The sequence below is a fragment of the Acanthaster planci genome, linkage group LG14, assembly GCF_054643075.1.
Source record: "Acanthaster planci isolate LZ-2023a linkage group LG14, COTS_SCS, whole genome shotgun sequence".
Classification (NCBI taxonomy): Eukaryota; Metazoa; Echinodermata; class Asteroidea; order Valvatida; family Acanthasteridae; genus Acanthaster; species Acanthaster planci.
Genome location: NC_141790.1, coordinates 12,106,189 through 12,121,796, shown reverse-complemented (window position 1 = coordinate 12,121,796; position 15,608 = coordinate 12,106,189). Strand labels below are relative to the sequence as shown.

General features: G+C 40.0%; 1 protein-coding gene across 9 annotated transcripts; it reads left to right on the top strand.

The window, feature by feature from the left end:
* Positions 1-6: 6 nt before the first annotated feature.
* On the top strand, positions 7-15,575 carry LOC110983566 (cohesin subunit SA-1-like). 9 transcript variants are annotated; one of them, XM_087145268.1, is made up of 29 exons: positions 7-131; positions 506-636; positions 761-827; positions 1,014-1,130; positions 2,051-2,224; positions 2,474-2,678; positions 2,826-3,051; positions 3,153-3,276; positions 3,543-3,721; positions 3,919-4,135; positions 4,456-4,570; positions 4,701-4,804; positions 5,142-5,237; positions 5,436-5,585; positions 6,131-6,271; positions 6,743-6,813; positions 7,131-7,299; positions 7,588-7,837; positions 8,266-8,408; positions 8,664-8,765; positions 8,961-9,109; positions 9,231-9,362; positions 9,952-10,142; positions 10,452-10,578; positions 10,989-11,111; positions 12,670-12,693; positions 13,272-13,404; positions 13,776-14,072; positions 14,715-15,575. In XM_087145268.1, the coding sequence occupies exons 2-29, from the start codon at positions 623-625 to the stop codon at positions 14,739-14,741; spliced, it is 3,867 nt and encodes a 1,288-aa protein (XP_087001394.1). In that variant the 5' UTR covers positions 7-131; positions 506-622; the 3' UTR covers positions 14,742-15,575. The 9 variants fall into 9 exon arrangements, with proteins under 9 accessions (XP_087001394.1, XP_087001393.1, XP_087001392.1 ...); XM_087145267.1 differs by having other exon boundaries at positions 5,139-5,237; positions 13,779-14,072; XM_087145266.1 differs by having other exon boundaries at positions 5,139-5,237.
* The last annotated feature ends 33 nt before the right edge of the window (positions 15,576-15,608 follow it).

Sequence of the window (15,608 nt, the reverse complement as noted above, 5' to 3'; positions counted from 1 at the left end):
CGCTCGTAAAATTTCAATGGTAACCAACCACCCTTAGGAATTCTATATGATTTTGTCGCTTACCAGTGTTTAATTTTTTACCAAAAATTTTCGCGAACTTTTTTGTCTTCCCGCGAAAACCAAAGCAGGAGGTAAATATATCATTTTTGTACTTAAATTTAAAGTTTAAGGCAGGAATATGACAGAGTGTTGGGTAATTGATCAGAAATGAACAATGAGTTCCTCAGTTATGTGTTGAGGTTTTGATTTCTCTTCAAATTTCTGACCAAGATTGCTGTTTATATTCGGTCTAGACGTCTACGTTCATTATCGTCTGGCGTGTCTGAACGCCGATGAGTATGACCATATAGGCAGACAATGCAGACTTTTTCCCCAGAGCCGATGGGCCAAATTCTTCAGGCCTAATCAGGGTCACAAGCACAGTCCACTGATGTGACTTTGCACAGAGATTTTTTAGCATATTTGGGTTGGATTCATGTGCTAGGCTAATTGATTATCTTTGCAGGTTGATACCAGGTGCCTGAATTAGCTGGCATTCTTGTGTAGGCAGGTAGGCCTAGGCCCTAAACCCAGCTGAGGCCGTGCTGCGGAAGAATCAGAAGAGACAAATTATTTTTACGTTATGGACATCACACAGTAAGTGAAGTATACATAGCCTAATGTTACAGAAAGTGACGTTGTTTCACCAGAACCCCGTGAAATCTTAAAAACAAACATAGGCTAGGCCTTATTGATATAATTTGTGACTTTTTTCTTTCAGAGCTGACCACTCGGATGACAGTGACTTTGAAGATGGTCGGGGGAAAAGAAGACCCAAACATGATGGGGTAAGTTGTATGAAAGATACCCTACCCCACGTTTGATGATACTTTTTTTGGGGGGGGTTGACTTTATAAAAAAAGAAAGCAAGATTGATGTAGGATTTGAGTTTATCAACCATTTGAAAAAGGTGATACTGTATCTATGAGAAATTGATGTAAAGATGTCAGTGACAATGTTTGTTTTATTTTCAGATTGGAAAGAAAAGTAAGAAGCATAAGAGTAAACATCGGACGGAATCGGAGATGGAGATGGTCGGTGAGCCAGTCACACTGTTTGAGATTGTCAGACAAGGCAAAGGGGCCCTCCAGGTTGGTTCAACCCATCATTGGTGTCCAACACCAAGTTTGCCTTTGCATGCTAATGTCTCACTGCCATAAAGTGGTGGTTGTTGTGTGTAGTTTTGCTCTGTATCATCAAAGTGCTGTTAGCTAATATTAAAAAATGTGCAGTGAATAGCAAATTAAAACCTTCCTGCACATTTTGGTGCTGTTGCACCATTTAGGCACCATTTCAAAATTCTTATCAGGTAGGTGTCGGACAGAACGGTCTGACCGATACATTTATGACCAGTTGGCTATCAGGTGAAGTGTTCTCAAGAGGCCAATTCTAACTGATAAATGCCTTCACATTGCATTACTCCCAAGGCTATGTGGTTTCAGTGGAGCAACACCCCCTCCATTATGCACTCAACAAAAGTCATTGTTATTATTTATTTACCGGTCGGATGGCCCGGTCTTATAGTCAACTGATGGGAATTTTGAAATGATTGCCTTATAGATTTTGAGACGATGACGCAATTTTTATTGAAAGATAATGTGATACTTTATAAAAATGTCACAACAATCTCGTTAATCCTAACCCTCCAAGGGTACTTGGCTAGAAACCCTCTCAGATGCATCGGACTGCATCATTTGTCAAAGTGGCTTGCCTGCCCAATGTAACAAGATCCAACAGGTTAACTCTCCCCAAGGCCAAACAGCCTAGGAGTCTGTGGTTGCCAGTCACCACAAGATCCAACAGTGGCATTGTTCAGTGGGACTAGCTCCAATTGTCTGAACCTGGCCAGTTTGTTAGGCTGCTGTTGATTGCCAAGTGCATCAACATGCATCAGACTTTTCCACCTGATTATCTGTGCTGCGCCTGGCAAGGATAGGGTTAGGGTGTGTATATGTCCTGATGTATTTCATAAATTCGCCATTTTAGAACTTATTTTGTTTCTAATACGTAGACTGTTGTCGATGAGTGGATCGAAGGCTACAAATCCAACCGAGACACTGCCCTCTTGGATCTCATCAACTTCTTCATTCAATGCTCAGGATGCAAGGGCACCGTTACCTTGGAGATGTATTCCAACATGGAGCACAGTGACATCATCAGACGCATGACCGAAGAATTTGATGAGGTTGGATGTCAGATTCGTGTTTGGTCCAATCTGATCCCTAAAAACTTTTTTGTAAACTTGTGCAGTTAAACATGAAAAAAAATTGACATAATTCAACCATCTTTCTAACATGTCTTATGACATTTTTCAGCAAACCTATGTTCCCCAAAATTCAAAACTACTGTAAAACTAGTCTAATTTTGGCTGATGTTCGATGCTTATGACTTATTATCTTATCTGTATACCACCTGTTGCATTTTCTCTTAACAGGAGAGTGGTGATTACCCACTGATAATCAACGGCCCCCTCTACAAGAAATTCCGCCAGAATTTCTGCGACTTTATCTCCGTCTTGGTCCGTCAGTGCCAGTACAGTATCCTGTATGATCAGTTTATGATGGATAACATCATCTCGTTACTGACAGGTCTGAGTGACTCCCAAGTCCGAGCCTTCAGACACACCAGCACGCTAGCAGGTACTTCATGAAAATCAGACTGGATTTTCTGTAGCCACCAATTAAGTGTAACAATGTTCATACCAGTTGTTGATTTTAGAGTACTTTATATACGTTCACTGTGAATTTTGATTAAACCTTGCATATTGTAACATTTCCTGTTTGCAGCCATGAAGCTGATGACCTCACTTGTTAACGTTGCCCTCAATCTGAGTGTCAACTTAGACAACACGCAACGGCAGCACGACACAGAGCGTGCCAAACAGACATCCAAGCGTGCTAGCGAGAGAATCGAGATGCTCTTGGCCAAGAGACAGGAAATCATTGAAAACACCGAAGAGGTCCAACAGATGATGAATAACATCTTCAAGGGGATCTTTGTCCACCGCTATCGGTAAGAAATCAGAGTTTAGCAGTTCAGGTTCTGAAAGACAGATTTATCCCAAATGAAGCCGTGTGCTTAACAATGGATTGATGTGTCTTCTTGACCTTTAGTGATACCCAACCAGAAATCCGCTCCATCTGCATGGGAGAGATTGGCCTGTGGATGAAAAACTACAGCGAGATGTTCCTGAGTGACAGTTACCTCAAATACATCGGCTGGACACTCCATGACAAGGTTTGCAACTTTTACTTTCCACCTTTCACCAAGATGCCCTTGTTTAAGTTCTACCCTTCACTAGGAAGCCCTTTTCCAAATAAGAGACAAAAAATCCAAAGGACAGGGCAGTTTGCTGATGCTTTAGTTGACTTTCAAGGGAAGATCATTTGTTGAATTGTATTTGAAATGTTACCATTTTTATCTCATTTTTATGGGATTTATCTCATCAGTACTGCTGAATGTTAGTATCAAATCCTGTCTTGATACAACTGTTTTACCCCTAGGTTGGCGACGTTAGGCTGAAGTGTCTTGCTGCTCTGCAGACTCTCTTTAGCATTACAGAACTTGTTCCCAAACTGGAGCTGTTTACTAATCGCTTCAAGGATCGCATCGTTTCCATGACACTGGACAAGGAGACAGAGGTTGCTGTCCATGCCATCAAACTCACCACACTTATTCTGAAGTGAGTCCTCCAACATTTTTTTGCCTCAGAATTTTCATTGAGGTTGACAGAGACCCTGGGAAATAGGCCAGTGTTAAGCATGATCACCTTTCAAAACTTTGTCAGGCTATCAAATGTTTAACTGGAAAAGACAAATTTGACTAACCATACTTCACATAAACATGTTTGCTTATCAGAAATTATCTTTTTCTTTCAAGATACAACGATGAGATCCTTTCTGCTGAAGACTGTGAGAATGTCTACCAGCTAGTCTATGCCTCCAGCCGCTCTGTTGCCCAGGCAGCTGGGGAGTTCTTGAATGAGAGACTATTCAAGAGAGAGGACCCAGAAAGCAGTAAGGCCAAACGGACCAAGCGACGTAGTGCCAACGCTCCGCTCATCAAGGATCTGGTGCAGTTCTTCATAGAAAGCGAGGTTGGTGTTGTCACTTCTGCACAAGCTCTTTCCTTGTTCTTCGGAAAGAAGAAAATAATAGGACTAGGAAATATCAAAACTTGCCGATCTCACTTTTCCTAGTTTACTTCTCTTAAGGAACAAAGTAACCTTGTTTGAAACCTTCCAGAATCTTCTGCTTGAAAACAATGGCACATTCTTTGTGTGTAGTTCTCTGTCAGTTAGCACCAAGTCCTATGTGTAATAATGACTGAATTCTGCTTTCCTTGATCTTTCAAAATCATGCAAACTTGTTGGATTTTGAAGGGTTTGGGTGATTAAAAGTAATCTTGTTTCTCCAGCTCCATGAGCATGCAGCTTACCTGGTGGATTCTCTGTGGGATATCAACGACATGGTTAGAGATTGGGATTGTATGACTGAGCTCTTGCTGGAGGAACCTGGACGAGGAGAGGAAGGTCAGTCCTTGCACCTGTCTGTTTGTCTGTTCATTATTTGCTTTGTTTGGTCAACAGTTTTACATCCTGTCCAAGATTCTTGTAGTTGATTGACTAGTCTGTAATTACATCTCTCTAATTCCTGCCATAGCTTTGGATGATCGCCAGGAGACGGCATTGATTGAGATCATGGTGAGTGCTGTCCGCCAAGCATCTCAGGGTCATCCACCAGTCGGTCGTGGTTCTGCCAAGAGGGTAAGGATTTAGAATGCCTCAAAGCTGCATTCCAATTAAGTTGCAGTGTCAACCTTTACAACTTGTCCCTCCTTGACTCATGTTGAGCCTTACAATTGCAGGTGAAAAAAAGGAGGAATTTTATGCCAGAGTTGACTCTTTTTGCAAGCTGAAATTCAACACTTGAAGAGTGATATAATTTATGTATGTTAGTGCTTCTTTTGATTTGCAACTTATACTTCACTTTTAAAATCTTGGTTCTGAAATTCTATTCCTGCAAGGGCATGTTGTTCTCTACGAACAAATCATAGCGATCCCAGTAATTTACGTGTGACTTTTAACTTTGTGACTTTAGCAGCAGATGCTAACAAGTAAGGAGAAGAAGACAGTACAAGACGACAGGATGAAACTCACCGAACATTTCATTGTCAAGCTGCCGGAGCTCCTGTCCAAAGTTGGTTACATTTATTTTGTGCCTTGATTTGGGTAATCTGTATTTGAGATCAACATTGAAAAGAAATGTTGAAGCAGGATTCTGTCAGTTCTTACTAATCACCTGAGTAAATGACTACAGTCTTTTCCCATTAGATGCATGTATCAAGGTCAGCCATTTTGTCTGGTAACCAGAAGCTATTATTTTTTGCGTGTACAGTACAAGGTGGACTGGGACAAGGTTGCCAATCTGCTGGAGATTCCTCAGCATTTTGAGGTTGAGATTTATACCACTAGCCGTCTTGAGAAGCATCTGGATGCCCTGTTACGAGAGATGAAGGAGATTGTAGAGAGACATACTGAAAGTGAGGTAAAGGAAAACTACCAAACAATGAGTTCCTAATCAATTCATTGAAATTCTAACTTGGCCACCCAACTTTACATGGGTATGTGATTGGTTCTGGTCGTTACTTTATATGGTTTCGTACTCATTTGCTGCTTGCGTGTTTACTTATTGTGTGCAATATGTATTTGGGGATTTATCCGCTCCGAACGGAACAAAAGAGGACCTGTTTGTTGCTACTCACCGCATAGGTGCGCATTTATGATGGAGAACAATAGCATGTTTGACGCGGAGCATGCTGAGTACGCGTAACACATTTATTCCTTAATGTATGGTTTTAACGTACACACAGAGCGCATGCAAGAACCCTCTTGGAAAACTTACTACCATCTGTCTTTCTTTTACCGCTTGGGGGTGCACTTCAACTCAGGGCGTATACTCACTTGGTCTTCTGCCCAGTTCCTTGAGAATGCATTAATGTGATTCAAACTGAAGAAGTCAAATCTTTAAAAAGTAAGGAAAATGAAGCCCTACCTAAAATCCTCCTATAAAGTTGGTTGTTTTCTACGCAGGTTCTGAATGCATGTTCCAAGACCTATGAATGCCTGATGCGAGAGCAGTATAGCATTACTCCCAAGGTTGACGTTGCTCGCAGCACGCTTCTTGATAGCATCGCTGAGCGCTTCCGTCTCAGCTATGATGTGTTCCAAACCGTAAGAATGTTTTGTCTGTGAGGATTTATTCATATCCAGCTATTCAAACTGACCCATGAGTTGAAAAACTGCTCGGGAAAAATTGTAGTGACTGAAACAGTAGCAAGGTGGTATATGACAAACTGATGGCTGCTTGAAACTATATCCAACTTTGGTACAGGGCAATTGACCTACAGTATTATGTGACTAGGTCAAGTACTTGTTTTACTACCTGACGTACCATGTTAACCAGTTAAGGTTAACCAGTTAAGGATAATCAGTTAAGGTTAACCAGTTAAGGATAATCAGTTAAGGTTAACCAGTTAAGGATAATCAGTTAAGGTTAACCAGTTAAGGTTAACCAGCAAAGGTCTGTGATAACTAATTAAAAGATGCATGTTAAGATGCTCTTGTACCTTGGTAACCAGCTAAGGTATTATGGTAGGAAGTTTGTCTTAGTTTTCGTTATCTGTCTGTTTCTTGTTCTTTTAGATGAATCAGCCTAGCGAGGATGAGATATACGCACTTTCCTCAAGCATCAAGAGGATTACTGCCTTTTTCGTGTACGTAGTTTTTATGATGATCCCTCATTTTCAGGAAACACATTTCTTGTGAACAATCAATTTGAGCTTTATAATACAAAGAAAAAAAGTTTCCCTTGAACAATTGTACAGCACATTTTCTTAGAACTTGTTTGGATTTTTTTTAGCTTGCAAAGTAGTATTTATCGTTTCTGCCAAAAAATGTTTAACCCTTGCCATGCCAAACCCAGCGAGATTCTGGGATTTCTACTGCACCTGGAGGATGGGGTGAAATGACTTCAAGAAAACAATTGAAATTTCATATGACGTGTTTCTTCTTGTTTGTGTGGATTTGACAGCTGTCATGACTTGACTCCCTGGCAACTCTTTGACATGCTTTTTGGTCTTGTCAAGAAGTCCACTGAACGAGGAGACCTGCCAGAGTCAATCTTTACCAACGCCATTGCATGCACCCACTACTCGCTGCTCTGGGACCTGACTAGACTCAACGAACACAACCCTGAGAAGGTAAAGATAAGAGATGCCGACCTTTGCTTACTAAAGTCACTTTCCACCTGAAGTCATTTCACTGTTCATTATTCAGTGGCACTTGAAAGAAATACATGGACACTTTGATGGTCTGTGATAAAAATATACATGCTTCAGATACTTCTGATCACATATTTGTATTGGATAAGATTAACAAAAGACAATGTTTCTGACTTTTTGCAGTCACTGAGTTGATTTTGAAATAAGTTTATAAATTGTAACGATAAGCATTTTGGTAAGTACCCTGTTGACTTTCCAATGCTCCAGGCTGATATGCTGAAATTACGGAAGCGTACCAGCGAAATCGTCCGCACCTGCTCCAAACTTCTCCTGGATGGCAGTGACGGTATCAGGGAAGAAGGTTTCATTACTATCTGTGATCTCCTGATTGTCTTTGGCAAGCAGATAGCTGCCAATGCTGTCCTGGCACCACTCATCTATGATCCCAACGCCAATCTGCAGAACATGCTGTCAGATTTTGTCCAGGAGCATGTGTTCATCGAAGAAGAGGAGGACGGTGAGAGGCAATTAACGATAACTTTCATACACAAAGAATGGGACACATTAAGAAGTGAGGTCATTCCATAAATCTGGGCTCTCATTTATTTAACATCCCTTTCAAATCAGATTTCTGATATTTTACGTTTAGAACACATTCTTTAATTTCCACGAGTGATTAAAGTAATGCAAATGATCTGCCAACTAAATAAAACTAGTTGGAAGTCAATTATTCCATGTCAAATTACTCTGGTCAGGTGCAACAATGACAGAAAAAGTCAAGTTGGATCTCAAATTTCTAGAATTACCCAGCTGCAAGTGACATGAGATAACTCCTCATTTCTTGACCTACAGTGCTTGGTTGTATATCATATGTTTTCCAGGACATTAGCTGGAAGTGTGCAAGTTTAGTTCTGACGGATCTAGCTTTTTTGTTGTCTTCATTAGACGATGATGAAGAAGGAGACGATTCCCACAAGATTGAGATCCTACATAAGAGACGCAATCTCCTTGCATCCTTCTGTAAGCTCATCGTCTTCAATGTTATTGAGATGCGAAATGCTGCTGGCATCTTCAAACACTACATGAAGGTAAAAAAAAGGAACAATTTATCCCTTAGTTTGACATCTGTCTGGGATGTTACCTTGCATAAAGTCGTCGCAACCAAGAAGTGAAGAATTAAAGTGAGATGGAGCAAAGGGAAGTCATAAGAAAATTCAAAATAGAAGAATCAAAGACTGCCCAAGTCTTAAGCAAAACTAAAACGACAATTGAGAGTTATTACGTGCATGATGTGTGGAGGTTGCAGCCATTTTATTGGACAATTCCTGTCCTATCTTTGGCAGTATTACAATGACTATGGAGACATCATCAAGATGACCCTGGCCAAATCAAGAGAGAATAACAAGATTGCCTGTGCTCAAACCTTGGGCCTCAGTCTTACACAGGTATGTTAACTCTTAGAATGTTGCATGAATCGGTTGAAATAAATGGTCAAGTATGGAGCAGGTAGTATGAAGATTCACTTCATATAATGCATTTGAAAATCAGCTTACACCATCTGTTGATAAATCTTAATCCAAGAAATTGAAAGTAGTCAAATCCTCCTTAAACTTCGATTCTGTTGGTTTGTGTTCTTGCAGCTGTTCCGAGATGTGAAGAGTGAGGAGGGGTATGATGAGAGTCGCACATCTGCCCAGCTGACTGCTATCAAAGAGCTAGCTCGGAGATTCTCACTCACCTTTGGCCTAGATCAGATCAAGACGAGAGATGCTGTGGCTGCACTCCATAAGTAAGTCTTAGCAAGCAGTCTGCCTTCACCATACATCGTATACCACTCGGGCTGACCTTCTGACATCGCCACACCTCTTTAAAGATAACACCTGACTCACCCTTGTCTCTCTTCATCCTAGGGAGGGCATTCACTTCAGCCTTACCCCCATGGAAGACTCTAACAACCCTGAGGGTCCGCCACCTAACATTGGTTACCTGGAGATCCTGGCAGAGTTCACCACTAAACTCATGAAGATGGACAAGAAGACAGTGTAAGTTCTTACTCCCTGACCTCTGTTGTAAATATTTACTATTGACTTTATTTTTCCAAGCCAAAGTGGACAAATCTGTATCTAATAGCTTATCGGACCTTGATAAATGCAAGACTACAAGCTGATGGCGTCAGAGTCCTTTGTCTTGTTTCACTCAATCTGTGCCATGTCGTCACCATTTTCACAAAGAGACAAAATAGCCCCAAATCACAATTTTTTCAAATTTTTCGTTTTTTAGCAAAATCAACTAGGTAATGTGATGCCTACCGCATGGTATAATCATTTTTACCAAATCTGCTGAGATCAGCCAACTTCCGATAATCTCCATAGGGCAAACTTAAACTAAACCATATTTGTTGTTTCGTGAAGAGACAAAGTTGTCTCTCCGGTGAGACTTTGTCTCTTAGTGAATACGATGACGATTTGAAGGCATCAGTTGAAGGAAGGGGCCACTCACATGCCTCTGGGATGCCAACTGTTACTATCTTTGCATTTCATGGAATCCGTACAGTTTGCCTTTGATAATCCTGATAACGTTAAAGGTAAATATGACAATCACAATGTTCTTGTGTCTTTGGACTTGACTCAGGTTAACGTACCTGGAGAAGAACCTAAAGGAAGGCATGTTAGCCAGGGAGGAGGCAGAATGGGGACCACTGCGCATATACCGCAACAGTCTGCTACAAGATGCACCGGGAGGAGAACAAACCAGCAAAGCACACAAACATATGAAGAAACATCGCAAAGGAGGCATGAAACGCAAACTGGCTATGCAGGGGGGTAGGGCACAGACAGTCCAGTCTTTGAAATGTTTATTTATTGCTGATGGGTGTGAGAGGGGATGAGGCCTTGAGGATGGGGATGGTGGTAGGGGCTAGAATTGGAAACTATACTTGCAAGGGTCAAGTAATAAACAGTTCTGTCTAAGGAAACTTGGATCAAGTGTTGGATTGGTGGGTAAGGGATTTCAATAATGGGAACTGTAATTTACAGAGAGCAAGTTGAGAGGGGTCTCATGGTAAGGAAAAGACTGAGTAGGGGAACTTAAACTGTCTTCCTAAGACATGAAATTGTTTTTCTTATGGGCAGCGGAAGAAGGAAACGAGAGTCACTGGATGTCCAAGCAACATCACATGGTGGGGCATCACGGTATGATGAAGCGCCCTCGCATGGAAGAAGAAATCTCATCTACACAGGGCTCGGAGCGTGACTTTGAGTAAGTAGGAACTTGTTAATGCATTGTGGAGGTAACTTTCCGCAGTTTTATTTAACTTTAATAATAAACCTGAAAATCCTCCAGATGTCTGAAACAGTGTTGCTACTCTGTTCACTGATACTCCCACATAACTGGTACTCTGATAATTTTTTTGAGTAAAAATCTTTTTTAAAAGATGCTTGATGAAAAAGAAAATGTGCGAGGAATGCACGAGATGGATGAAGTATCTCGGGAGTTTAAAATGAAATATATAATTGTCTTTCTTATCTTTGCATAAACATCCTGACGTCTTTGTTGCTTGTAGAGAGGCAGATTATTCTATGGTATATGCCTTAGTCAAGATGGCATGGTCTGTGGTTTTTAGCTCTTGTGTAAATTGATATGAGCCTTCCACATGAATATTCTGCCAGAGGTGAACCAGTTTCCCAGTCATCCACAGTGTCCTGGTTACGCAGCCAATCCAAGAGCAAAAAACGAGCCCGAAACACCCGGAGTTACTCAGGAGTAGCCTTCCGCACAAGATCGGGGGCCAGGTAGTCTGCCCAAGAAACTCACCAGAAACTCAATTTCACTTCAAAGTTCTGAGTTCGGAATTGTTTTTCTTGGGTCACTTTTGACTCTGAAGCTAACCTCTGAATCACAAATTGTCAATTCAGTAACAACTGCGAATTCTGTAAAAGTGTTTTTTTGTTGATGTTCACAGTTATTTTATTAGTTATCACATGAGAGTGAGTGGAACACGGAATAATGTAGTGCATCTGTGTCCCTTGTGATATACGGGCCACGGACACACTACTTTATCCTGTGTTCCATTAATGTGAGCGTGATAACAAATTTATCTTCAAGCATACTTGATGTGTAGTGAAGATGGTAAAGGGCCCTTTGCACCCTTTACATCAAAAAAGAAGACGACCAAAGGTATCATACATGCGCACAGCAAAAACAGTAACACCAATGTACCACAATTCTGTAATTTTATCTTGTGAGCTTTGGAATTGTTTATGTTTAAGCTTATTTCAGTGGCAATAACAACAGGGCTTATGCTAAGAATGGAAATTGTTAAAATTGTACGTGCATTTAAACGCAGGTGACGATCAGCATGGGCAAACAGACCACTTTAAGTTTATAGTGACGCAGATGTGCATCATGTGGAAATAGCATAGTGCGTTGAGTTAAAACAGCGCATTACATGGGGTTTGACATAGACCGTGCAATCTACTTATAAGTCACACTGTTTGTTGCCATGGACCGACCAATCAAAATTGAGAATTCAAGTCTGCCTGAAGATAGGATTTGTAGCCACTTCTGATCAAGGGGAACCATTGTAGTCATCTCTAAAACCTTAAGACTTCATCCGAATCTGTTGTCTAGAGCTAGGTCTAGGTCTTCCCTCCATTGGAAATGTGCGGAGACAATAGACCTAGCCGTAGACCTGGAAGCCTGTTTCGGACACGGCTCGAGATTTGTCTCCAAACATCAGTTCTTAGTTGTGGATGTCCAATTGCATGTCTCTGATTCTCGAGAATCCAGTTTGATGGGAGAAGCATTTACAAAATTTAATTCTGTTAATTAATCAATTAATTTTGATGCAGTCCCATTTGATTCAAACATTAATAGGCAAACAGATACTTTAACTCTAAAGCTGGAAATGAACTGATGTCCCAGGAATGGTCCTTGTTAGCTTGTTTGATTACAGTGTGGTAGTGTTAGTGTTAGACATGTGGATAAATGACGAACTTGCCTTCGCGTTTGAGTTGGTGTACAGACCAACTGAATATAGCATAACAGCATTCCTAACCATACTCATTTCCATAAAACACAAACACTGCACCAACGCTGACTGAGATTGTGCTTCAGATCCAGAAGAAAAACCTCTCACTTTCACCTGTTCAATTTCACTGGGTTCCATAACAAAACCCAAAGGGAGTTAATGTTCCTGTCACTGCGCTTGTTTTCAGAGATTTTGCCCCTTTTGTTCCATCGTCTCACCCATCCTTCATTGTTCCTAACCCTTTCCCACCTCGTCACAAACTAACTGATTATTTCAACCCTACTTTTTGCACATCTCATTATTTCTTTTTTCATCCGTAGTTTTGCCAGTCATTGGACACACAGGTACTCATTATATTCCTTTCCCTGTTGAAGTATTTCTTGTTTACACGTGTTCATAATTTATGTGTACCTTTCTTGGGAGACTTCATTCACCTTTTAATTAGTGTCATTTAATTTGTTTGTGTTACAACCATCTGTGCTATTTTTGGTTTTAGTTGATTTTTTTAAAACTCCTTTTATGGTTTGGGAGTTGGTGGGTATCGCAACTGATTATATCAAATCATGTCCTATTTCTTTTTTGAAATTTATGACGCTATTCTTTTTTGTCTACTTATTATGAGCACACCATAATTTCCCATGAAATTTTAACTTAGTTAAGTGTCAGTAGTTGCTTTGGAAAAATCTTTTCATATTACAGTAACCTCATTTTAGCGACAGGATTATGTCTTGGACAATTTTTATTGAGGGTGTCAAAAGATAAGGCTGATCATGAGAATGGCTCAAGAAACTTGACATGGCGTAAACATAACTTTGGAAATGCCTCTTGTTCTAAAATTGAGACGAGACATTTAGTACTATTTCCATTGGTCTTGATGCCTTCATCTGACAGACTTCAGTAGGTTTGTTGTTTCACTCAACAGGCATCCTCATCATCATCACGTCGAAGAGGAAGATGAAGATGAAGAGGAGGAAGAGGAGGAAGACGAAGACGATGAAGAAGATGATGAAGATCAAGAGGATGATTTCCAAGAGGGACAGGCCATGCAAGTACTTGTAAGTAACTTGTCTAAGTCGGATCATCTGGACCTCATTTCTGTGGACATTGAAGTCCTAACATTGCATTTTGTAAGAGTGGTTAGTAGATGGAGACAGAAATTACGTCACATTGGTGATGCCCACGGATGCATATCGTTGCTAATCTGTATCTAATCTGACATGGAAAGTTATCGGCTGTCTTACCTGATAATGCTTCATTTTGAAAAGTCAGTAGCTAATGTCTAGAACTAGGTAGATTAGTTTGTGTTCATTTGTCTGTTCCAAGGTGGAGAGGCATTTTAGAACCCAGAATATATCGAACTTATTACATTTTTATTGAAGATTTTGAGAGGTAGGCTAACTTTGTGAATATCTTGTCATCTGTTCAGAAGACTAGGGCTGAGAGCACCCCCGTGCAAAGTAACCTAGTCCAAGATCACAAGAAAGTTAATATAAGACATGCCCCACCACGGAACAAACCACCAGTAATTGTGGGGGTGATGGATAAATCAGTTGAAGAGGATGAAGATGAGCCAGAAACTAGACAACCATCGAAAAAATGGATAAGAATGCAGGGAAACAAGGGAAAAAAGTCTGCGAGTCAAAACCCAAACAGGCGGAGGAGAAAAGTAATCCTGCCAGATCTGTTTGAAGAAGAGCCTCCAGATATACAAGATGAATCCTCTGTAGGTCACAGGTTATGAGGTTACAGTTCAGAGTTCGAAGTTGACAATTTGTGTTTGGGTGCTCAGCTACTTGTGTTTACGGGCATAATAGATTTTGGTTGGTTGTTCGGAAATCTTGTTTGTAGATTGTCTGTAGGATCTCATGTGTTAGCAGAGTTGCAACCTAATTTCAGTTGTTTATTAACCCTAACCCGGCAGGGTATATGAAGAACTCATTTAAATCAGAGGTTTTGGGAAGTATTGTGTGGGTTTACCTGTTACAGTTTTTCTTCTCAATCTGTTCTTTGTTCTTTGCACGCTTCATTCTTCCTCATTTTTTGAATTTTCTTTCATCTTTTGATATATAAATTTACAGAATCAGTTCCAAAATTTGCAGTGTTCAGATATTTGAAAATAAAGTTTTGAAAATTGTTTTTTTCTCTTTAAAATGAGTATGCTGCATTTACAAATTCTTTTAAACTGTTCTTATATTTTACAGTTGCAGTTTCACAAGTTTGGCATAAATTGTTCAATGATTTAGTTCTGATTTATTAGAACTTATGTTTACATTATTTATGGTGTGTTTTGAAGTTTGAATGTGTGTATTCTTATCAGATTAATGATGGTTTATTTCATCATTTATCATTTTTTCTTTGCCTATAGGAAGAGATGCAGATGGGCCCATTCTGATGATGTTGCTTCTCTACTCTCTGATCATGAGTCATCGTCAATCAAAAACAGGACCGTCTCTTCCAATCAGGGAATGAGGCAGACCAGTTTAATCAATTGCTGATTCGTTTTCTTTTAGTACTTTTTGATTTTATTTAAAGTTTATGCCATGCGTACAAGAAGCTAAATTGTTCACCTTGGTTTTCCAGTCATAGAATGTAAATAGAATTTGTCAGTTAGACGTCATGGTAAAATGCCCAACATTTTATTATCTGATAAATCTTGAAGTGCTTTTGCAAAGCATTTTCAGCCCTTTAAAAGAGTTCACAAGGCTCCAATTGATCCCATATCTAGTATTCAAACTGCTTGTTCATGTCTGTGATTACGTAAATGGTGAAAGCATTGACACGCATTTTGATTTTAACACCAGATATGAAAAAAACAATTGAACCAGAATTTTTTGTTCCTTTTTGGTACACTGTGTAAATACATATTGTTTTAGCAATTCATTTTCATTAAGCTTTCCTTAAAAGTGGGGAGATTGCTTGGGTACCTTTAAATGTTGGTTTATAGATTGTTATGTCCAACATGTTGTTTTAAATTATTCCAGTTTTAACATGTATCTGAAAATTGTTCTCCTAATGTGCACTGTATCCTGAATTTGTTGATGTGGTTTCTGTTTTAAACTTGTTTGTAACTGTAAATAATTGACTTTGTCCCGGACACATTCCTCATGGTACGGTTGGAATTTGGATAAAATTATGCCAGTTTGGTCACAGTCGTTGCCGAGTCAGAAATTATTGTTGGCAACTCATGCTCATTAGAAATAAAGATGTAAAAAGTGCCCCAGACAAACTTGCCCTTGACTTTCATTTATTGTGTTGTGAC